The following is a 10,049-nucleotide window of genomic DNA, read 5'->3' as shown; positions in this document are numbered from 1 at the left end:
TCACACAACCAGCTTTGTCTTGTGACCACAAACATACATCTCTCTGTCTGAGAAAAAAACCCAAACAAACCAAAACCCAACTAATTTAAAGGTGAAGATTACACATCCACATGCACCTACCAATTCACCCATAGCCTTTTCTGACAAAGAAAGGTAAAACAGAAAGTCTAAACAGATAACGGAAAAATAGTTATCTTCCAATAGTAATCAACGGAAGCTCTATGGATGGACAATTCCTGACTGTCCTCACTCAGAGCTAGGCTGATTTCTTTAAGTCTCTCAAAGTTCAGTGAAGGTGCAAGTATTAGGGGCAGGGACTAGATTCAGATGGCCTGAATACTCTTCTCAAATCAGATCCAAAATACACATTTTCACTTGCCAGCTTAAGAGAAAAAATGGAAGAGATTATAAAGGAGAGACTCAAACAGCTTTAGAACAAAACCATTGTATTTCTACTAGTAGGTACAGAGGATTTTGTAATATGGATGGATATTATGAATGGCAAATAATACAAATATACTTTATTTTGGAAAAAAAAAGTTTACATAAGTAATGGGACACTTTGGAAACACTTGCTTAGCCATGTTACTGAACAAAAACAATGCCACTTTAAGCACAAACATCCTCCTCTTCAATGTGTATTTGGAGATAGGAAGACAGCACTTGGTTTAAAAAAAAAAAAATGACCTCATTTTAAGGCCTGGTCACCTAAGTGTAAACAATGTAGAATGAATTCACCGTACATAGTTCCAATACTAGCTATAGTAAATCTGTGGTGTCTCTGTTTTGAGAGCTATGGAACACATACTTCACTCACCCTCCTGGAAGGGCTGCTGCAGCACAGTCTAACGAGTTCTTGATAGGCAGGACCGAAGAAGAATGTCAAACAAGTTTTACAAACCATTTAGAGTGAATTGCCAGTGTTCCCTTTAAGTACATTAAGAAACAGGTAACAACAGAAAGACACTGCTTAGAAGTTATTCTTCTCACTTTGGTGCGAATCTTTTTTGTTTTTATTTGTGATTTATGCACTTGTCTGATTCATACACTTACAGTACAAACTCTAGTAACCTGCCACAAAGCATTAAAGCACAATATGCCTATTATTCCTTAGGCATCTGCATTTTTCAAGTTTTAATATTTATTCTTCTACATCCAGACTGTGTCAGCAGTTCTTGAATATAAAAAATATATAAATGGGGTAACTATATTCTAAAAATGCAGATGCTTATAACAACCATGTTACTAGGGGGAAGGGAATTTTCAGAAAAGGAAGAAAGCAAACAAGTTTACTTGGAGGGAATGTGGTTCAAGTCTTTGGATTAAAAAATAAACAACAACACAAAATCCCCAAATTTTCCCCAGAGAAGCTGGTCATTATGGAATTTCCAGAAAACCCCCCTTTTCCTTCAAAGGGACCTTAAAAACCCCATTCCAAATATTTAAAAATCTACAGCTACCAGGATGCCATTAAGTGGCAATCAGCAGTCAGAAGAGAAAGGATGTTTGTAGATATATTTTGCAGCATAGCATCTTTTGCTATTGGTTGATCAGTAAAAACCACTGGTGTACCAGAAGTGCTATTAAGGGTAAGGGTGGGAGAGTATTGAAAACATTACCTGCCTGTTTGTGAGAGGGCTTTCATGGCTAGGAAATTTTCTAACCAGTATATAAATTCCAGCCTATATCTCTTGCTTTCTTTTTGCAATGTTAAAAATAATAACTGAATTAAAAAAAAAATCCTACAAGTAGATACAGTCACAATAGGAAGTTACATGATAAGGACCACACACACACAAAAAAAAACATCAAGACAATGCTATTGGTTCAATAGTATTCCAAGAGGCTAGAAAACCTGTTAACTTTGAAAGCCCTAGCAAAATACCGCACTTGTTTATAAACCACCTACTTATAAGACCATACTTTGACTCTTTTTTCCCCTTTCCTTTCTTCTTCTTTTTTTTTTTTTTGCATGTTACAATTGGAGAATTTCACATCCAGCCTTAAGCATTTTGCATTTCTTTGCCAATCTTGTAGCTGAGTATCTTGTTCCAGTCGATTTTGGTGCGGGTGACTGGAAGCTGCCTGCGCAAGGCCTTGAATGTGGTGTCTGACATTGTCTGATAGTTCTCACTAATCGCGGTCTGAAACAGATAATTGATTTGTAGATAAGTATCTAGAACAGAAACTGAATCTGGATCAGGAGGCATTAAGAAAGTAGCCTCAGTAATAAAGGAGGTTGCTTGGGGAGCTTCCAATAACAGTAAAGAAAACAGATACCTAATAAAAGGCCTTAAGACACACAGATTCAATGTCTCTAGGTAAATTAAACCCCTAAATTACCTTACCTGATACTCATTTTCGGCATGTTCTATGATTTTAATAAATTCCTTGGCAGTTTGTACATCATCCTAATAAAAGGTGAGAAAAGGCATGAATGAGACTATCGTATATAAGAAATACATAAAAAGCTTACTGAATTGCTTCATGATTCAGATTTTTTGAAAAATGAAATGGATTTTTCTTATTTTTTTCATCTTCTTGCTGCCACTGAATAGAAAAGGACAAAAGTAAAAAGCTAAGAATTGGGTCACTTGGCTGTTATAAGATCAGGCCTAGTGGTCTTGAGACCACAATGAAAGACTCCCCTTTAGGAGGTTATAGCTTATAGAATCTATTCATGGAAAAAAAAAAACTGTCAATACTTGCTTTTCTACTTGCAGCTGTGTAGCCCCCAAATCCCATCTGCCCTGCCTGACATGCAAAGTGGTTAGTTCCAAGTGTATACCAAAGTCAGGGGAGAAGCATCTTGCTCTCAGAAGGGCATCTTGGAGCACACCTTTCCAGCTGAATGGATCTGTGTCTCTGTTTTCCAACGCATGGCTGCTACCCTTACATACTCTTACTATGAGTGTCTATGTCTGAGTTGTATATCCAGTCTCCTTTTCTCTTCCTCCTTCCCCTTCTTCAGCATTCTTGTCAATTAAGCTTTATATTGAACTGACTCCTGTTGCTTTACATATTGTTCTCAGCATCTGAACTAATTAATAGGTTGCTTTCCCTGATGTCTCTGGCTGGTACATGGGGTCTTCCTTTAAACTTAAACATAAACTGGTACCTGGGCAAGAGCTTAACCTGTTGGCAGTAACACTTCTGCTGGGGCAGCAATCCAGTGGGGAACAGAGGCCTTGTCACAAAATAGAGGGGCTACCTTGCACAGTGACACAAGAAGATCTCACTGGCTCCTTTTTCATTATGTATACTTGCTCCAGACACAAACACCTGTACAAAACTCTTCTTGCTCTCAAACTCTCAGTGGAGCTCAGTAGGATGTAGTGGGGGCTTTGTACATAACAGATACTGAAGGTTTTTTGAACTGAATAGAAAAGCAGCTTACTATATACTAGGCACCGTGAATTTCTCAAAGACTTTCTGGCAAGCAGCAATTCTGCTACCTCACTGATCAACACGTTCTGATTTTGGCAATGGCAGAAAGAAGAGATTTTTGGATTTCTTATTTATTATGATCATCTCACAGAAAGAAGGAACATCACATTCCCTAGAGCCATTCCTATTACTCTAGGTCAAAGATTAAACTGGCAACTGGTGTGACTGGTTTTACAGTTGTTCCAGGAAGCTCATGCTGCTCTGCTCATGGAGACTTCCAAAGTTAAAACCTTGAAAGCAGAATTTGTGTTTATGTTTTGCTTTCAAGATGAGCTCTGAAGTAGAATACTGATTCTTTCAGAGACAAGAGCAGTATTATGAGACTTGAGGCATTCCATACTTACAGTAACAGTTACTGAATCCTGTACATCTTTGTGACTAACCAACTGAACATTGCCATCTTCATAGTAATGGACCTGAATGAGGGAGTGATTGAATAAATTAAATAAAAAGCAATTCGTATGAGAACATTACCTAAATATCATCATCTCTGAGCAGGTTATTCACAGTATTGCAAATAGAAATTCTTCAAACTTCAAAAGACCTATGATTTCATCATTGTGGGTACTTCCTCTATCAAGGCAGTAGCTTAGTGGTCTTTATGAGTTGCTGTGGCTTATATGTGCATGTTTACTTCTGGGTCTATACTCTGAAATCTAAGATGGCAGGAACTGCTAGACTATATATCAGCTTTATAGGTATAGTTTATGAAAACCTAGAATCACTTTCACATCAGAATCAGAAATGAGAGGACTTTTGTGGAGGTAAATTACTATAGGTTAAGCATAAACATTAACTGACATTACAAATGTTACTTTTTAAGAACACACACACTTAGAATAACATTTAAAGAAAGATAAGTGCGTGTAGTCTTTTCTCTGATCCTTAACTAGATCAATTGATGCTTAATTTTTTTTCTTGAGAGTGAGTCTCCCCATGTCACCTGGCCTGAATGTGCCCACCAATGGCCCTGATCTTACCACTAATAAGCATGGGCACCATGATTTACTCTATTCCTGAAATGGGTCAGTTTGACCCTGTACGACATAGTAGTCCCCACACTCTAAGGAATTCACCCTATGGGTGCTAGATTTAGTGTAAGGGCTTTAACCCTACTGCAACTCAAGTAATTCAACAGCATCAGCCTCCCCAGTGGCAGGGATTACAGACATGCCTGGTAGTTACTACTTCATCTAACCCCTGTTTTATCTGTAGGCTTGTGCAGAAACCAACTGATGTTGAATCCTTCTTGACACAGCCCCTTATTAGGATGGAAGAAAAAAGACCATCATAAGACCATTGGTTTCAAAAGACATAGGGCAGCTTTCTCCTTGGCTACTTACCCTAACTTAGCTGAAGCGATGTCTCGCCAATCTCTCAGGACCCCATGCTATTTATACTCTAATTAAATGGCTATATTTTCTGTTCTCATCAAGTTTTTTGCTTTTACCTACTTGGTTCTATCCTATTTACTAAACTCTTAAGTTTCTCAATATCTGAGAACATGACTTTTTTTCCCCTTTGCATTCCTCACAGCATCTGGCCCATAATAGATACTCTGTAAATATTTACTTAATGAGCTCAAAATCTCTCAGTTTTGAGTTTTAGCTCAAAATTAAGACCTCTTTATATTTATAGTTTCTTTTCCAACTATGGGTTGGATCTTATCTTTACTTTTTGCTTATTTATGCTAGGAAAAACTTGGTATTCCTTAAAGCCACAATCCATTCTCTCAATACTAAGAGTTCCTGAATCACCCCCCTCCTCCCCACCAAGCAGAAGCATACAGAGAAAAACTGGAGTCATATAGTTTGTTTCTTAAGTGGGAGTCTGTACCTGTATTAATATTATTTTCTCATTTGATCTAGATGCTGCTCTGGGAAAGAGATCTAAGCTCCTGGCTTCCCAGTTGCAATTACAAAAAACTAGTCTCCACATCAACCCATTCTAACCAGGACATGACAAAACTTGCCGATTTCATCCCAATAAAACCATTACAAAACCCAACTTCTGAAATAACTCTTAAAAGCACATTTAAATAGAATGGAATCAGGGGCAGCTAGGTGGCACAGTAGATAGAGCATTGGCCTTGGATTCAGGAGGACCTGAGTTCAAATCTGGCCTCAGACACTTAACACTTACTAGCTGTGTGACCCTGGGCAAGTCACTTAACCCCAACTGCCTCACCAAAAAAAAAAAAAAAAAAAAAAAAAAGAATGGAATCAAGTTTTAAAGCAAAGATATGAAAAGGTTTAAAGTCCTGGGGACATTATCATTTGGTAAGTTGATCTCACCTGAATCTTTAGCACTCCAACCACCTGAGCTGTAGGTGGTGTGATGGTAAACTTCCACTCTGATCTCCAACGACCATTCCTATGTCAGACCAAAAGGAAATTAGAGAATAAGCAAACTGGGGGGGGGGGGGAGGGGAGAGAGAGGAGAGAAGACAAAGGCTAAATTCCAAGAAGCTCCTGTGTTCTCACAGTAATGGCTAGAGACAATGTGCCAACCAAAATTTGGATTCAAGAAGACTCAGCCATAAATATCAAACTGCTTTGCCACTTCTCTGGGGAACACTACTTAAAAAACAAACCCCACAACTCCCTCTAACTAGTGACTTTGTCTATATAATTCACTTTTGCTCTTATTCAATGGAGAAAAAAGAGTAACAGTAGTGATTAACCATAATGGTTGACATTTCTATAGTATTTTGACAGTACTATGAGGTAGGCAGTGTAGGCTTTACCCCTTGTTTATCAATCAATAGGGAGACTGAGGCTTAGAGAGAGGAAGCTGTTTTGCTTAAATTCATGCAGTTAACTAAGTGACAGCTAAGAAGTAGCATAGTCAAGACACAACAAAAGCTGCATAGTTCCTTTGACTTCAAATCCAGTTCTCTTTCCCCCACATCTCTGATGCACATTAAGCAGCAAGACAGACAGACACAGGACAGATGACAATGGACCAGGGTGACCAGGTAAGGCAGTGAAAACAGAAGACAGCCTCTACATTCTTACCAGAAGTTTTTAGGCTGAAATTGGTGGCTCTCAATACAGGCAATAATAGTCTTCTGCCCATCTATAATTTTAGCATAAACCTATTTGTGAAAGAAAACAAAAATCAGACAGAGGCAATATAAAGTTCTACTATGGCTTACCCGCATGACTCTACTTTGGATGGATAAAACTTAAATAACAACATACCAAATCACAATATATCACAAAGGCCTAAAGCATGACAAAAAGATTAATGTTATAAAATACAGGGTCACTAAACTCCTTCTTTAGGTCCTAAAAATTTACTGTACAACCCCCAGCCAACTGGGATTACTCAATTCTATTTAATACTTTAGATTTCCTCACAATGAGTATATATGGTAAGTTATGCAAAATATTTCTACTCCTATTTTACAGACGAGGAATTTGAGATTCAAGGAAAATTAGTAAGTGATGAAACTGGGATTCAAAGCTAGGTCTCGAGTCAATGTTTAGGCTGGCTTTCTCGATCATAGCTATTATTTTAAAGTGATTCTTATCATAACCATGTTTTGAAAACACACACACACACACACACACACACACACACACACACACACACACACACACACCAAATATAAGATTTCTTTTCTGAATAAAATCTTTCTATTTTATCAAGGACAACTAACTCCCAGAGAATCACACATAGAGTCAATGGCTCTTTCCAAAAAACCTTATTTTTACCTTTTCTTCATGTTCAACTTAAGTATTTTCTAACATATTGGTTAGGGTATGTCAATACTGATGTCAAAATAACAAATTTGATATGGATTTAAAAATTCATGTAGAAACATGGAGTGATGCCACATAATTTATACCATTTGTTTAGAAAGTGACTCAGGTAACAAACACAGAACTCCTAAATAAGAAATAATTGATACCATGGTTCCAATGCATCAAGTAAATGCATATATAGAAAAGTATTTTATATCACAGTAAAATAAACAGATACTTAACCGTACAGAAGCCGTTGGAATAATGATCTTTCACATAGGCCCTTAATGCACTGTCACAGGATTCCCTCCACGACTTCAGACCTCCATCTATGTCCTCAGGTTGAGGGTCACTTGCTTCTTTCCGTAAGTGATCAAACTTAAAGGAAACTTTATTTCTTGGATCTAAAAATCTGCCACTACCCAGGTCACCATGTTCTGTAATTAAGACCTTTGAAACACAACGAAATTTATATACAATAAATATTTTGCACAACATTTATTTTTGAAAATTCTCATGGATGCAAGCTAAATCTTTATTTCATCATATGCCATTTATTTGAGACCCATTTTAATTCTTATATAAGAAGACAGATAGATGACAAGAAAGTAATCAGTGTTGCAGGAATTACATCTCTTATCTTACTTATTCTGCTCCTTTGTTAGAAGTGACCCTCCTCATCACTATGGAGGCTTCCAATAGATAACTTGAACATATGGTCACGATTTAAACTAATTTTCAATAAGTAATACTGTGCTGTGGAACAAAATTTTAATTCTGCTTTATTTAGGCTTTACTTAGCATCTGATTTTTCTTGTTTTTTGTTTGTTTGTTTTTGAGTTTTTTTGCAGGGCAATGGGGGTTAAGTGACTTGCCCAGGATCACACAGCTAGTAAGTGTCAAGTGTCTGAGGACACATTTGAACTCAGGTCCTCCTGAATCCAGGGCCAGTGCTTTATCCACTGCGCCACCTAGCTGCCCCCATCACTTGACTTTTAAACATCCCCTTTTGTTTTTATTGAGATCTCTCCTAGTCAGGAACAGATATTTTTACCTGATCATCATATCCTTCTATCTTCACTGGAGTGAACTGATCCATATTATACTGGGCAAATGCACTGTTAAAAAATGTAAACAAGTAAATTCAGTAAGACTAATGGTACATCAAAAACTATGTAAATAAAGGAAAACTTACTTTTGAAAATACTGTAATAGCAGCATGTACAATGCTTTTGCCGCCTAGGTCACAGACTCAGTCTTTTCTTTAACAATAATGTAAAAATATTAAAGATTGAGCAATTTAGCTTCCCATTATTTTAACTCATTCAATGAACCAACAAGCATTTAGTAAGCACCTTCAACGTGCCAGGCATTGTGCTAAGTGCTGGTGATAAAGAAAAAACAAATTCAAACAATCTGCTCACAAAGAGCTCACATTCTAACGGGGGAGACAACATACATGGAAGGTTTCAGCTGAAGTCAGAGGGGAAAGTTCCATGATCTTTAGGGCACAGTAGCAAAGCGGATGGTGATAAACCATCTTTAATGTATTTTTACTGATAAAGTTATATCAATATCTGATGGTGAGCCATTTGACAGTATAAAGGACTTTGGTGGAAAGAATTTTCTTTCCTGGGCCTTCAGCAGCTGTGGCTCTGGCACTTTGGCTGTGAGGGCTAGGTTGGACCTAGGGAAGTTGGGAGTACTCCCAATTAGAGTTCTTGAGCTTACCTGCTCATGGTTGATTAGCATTTAGTATTGTTGGTATTGAAAAAGGTGAGCCTTTCAGCCAACAATTTCTAGCCTAGGCTAGAAGCAGGACTACGTCATCTCCAAGGTCCTGCTATTCCTAAGGTTTCTGAGTTTGGGGTCCTGGACTATCTACCTTCATTGAGGTCTATGGGGAAGTAGTGGCTGTGGTTTGATGTGCCAGGGTTCCTATGTCTCCCTTAAGGATGTCTCCATCACTTTAGCTAGGTTGGTTTGCCTAACTCAGGTGGCAAACGGTCAGAAGTTGGTGGAGACGGCTAACCCTTTCTCTATAGCAGCTGCTTCCCTGGATGATGGCTGTGGGGACTAGGCTGTCTCTACCCAGAACTCAGGAGAGGTTGTGGAAAAAAGGGACAAAGTGGAAGAGGGTGGTTTCATTTGCTTGGCACAAGGCTGCCTCTTGTTTCTCTTGGAGTGCCAAGCCCCTTTAGGAGCTCCCCATAGTTGGCAGCTGTTAGGGACAGCTGGCTTTTTTTCCACAATAAACTGTGCCCCTAATTCCCTTCCTTCCTCTACCCCTCACTCTAATCTTCAATATCTCTCTTCCTATTAACTCCTTCCCAGACACCTACCAAGTCCCTATCATCCTTCAAAAACTTCCCTTGACCCCAAATACTCCCCACTCCCCACACCCACCATCTAAACACTCCCCTTCCTTTCACTGAGCAAACACCTAGAAAAAGCCTTCTACTCTCACTACCTCTACTTTTTCTTCTATCACTTCTAAATCTCTTACAACTTGCCCTCCAAAATTACCAATGATTTGTAATTTGCAAATTTTTTACCTTACCGGACTTCTCTTGCAGCATTTGGCCCTGCTATTCACTTTCCTCTTGGATACTTTTTTTCCCCCTGGGTTTCTGTGACACTGATTTCTCTTGGTTCTTCTATCTGAATACACTTTCTCAGTCTCCTTTGGTCATTCATCATCCATATCACACCCTGTAACTATTGGTATACCTCAAGGCTATAGCTTCCCTACTTTTATCTTCTGTTTCTATACTGGGGGTGAGTTAATGATCATTTCTATGCAGATGACTCCCAAATCTATAGAGCTGGGCCTAGATATCTCTCTTGAACTTC

General features: G+C 38.3%; 1 protein-coding gene across 1 annotated transcript in view; it reads right to left on the bottom strand.

The window, feature by feature from the left end:
• Nucleotides 1-429: 429 nt before the first annotated feature.
• Nucleotides 430-10,049, bottom strand: part of CAPZA1 (capping actin protein of muscle Z-line subunit alpha 1) — a 44,957-nt gene continuing 35,337 nt past the window's right edge. The window contains exons 4-10 of the mRNA XM_044004303.1: nt 8,251-8,314; nt 7,440-7,646; nt 6,465-6,544; nt 5,742-5,820; nt 3,792-3,863; nt 2,349-2,411; nt 430-2,144 (exon numbers count right to left, since the gene is read on the bottom strand). Coding sequence (XP_043860238.1) covers nt 2,004-2,144; nt 2,349-2,411; nt 3,792-3,863; nt 5,742-5,820; nt 6,465-6,544; nt 7,440-7,646; nt 8,251-8,314 — 706 coding nt within the window. The 3' untranslated portion in view covers nt 430-2,003. The remainder of the gene's footprint in view (nt 2,145-2,348; nt 2,412-3,791; nt 3,864-5,741; nt 5,821-6,464; nt 6,545-7,439; nt 7,647-8,250; nt 8,315-10,049) is intronic.

This window comes from Dromiciops gliroides, chromosome 4 (genome assembly GCF_019393635.1).
Source record: "Dromiciops gliroides isolate mDroGli1 chromosome 4, mDroGli1.pri, whole genome shotgun sequence".
Taxonomy (NCBI): Eukaryota; Metazoa; Chordata; class Mammalia; order Microbiotheria; family Microbiotheriidae; genus Dromiciops; species Dromiciops gliroides.
Note: the sequence above shows the minus strand (reverse complement) of the source record. Positions and strands in the feature narration are given on the sequence as shown.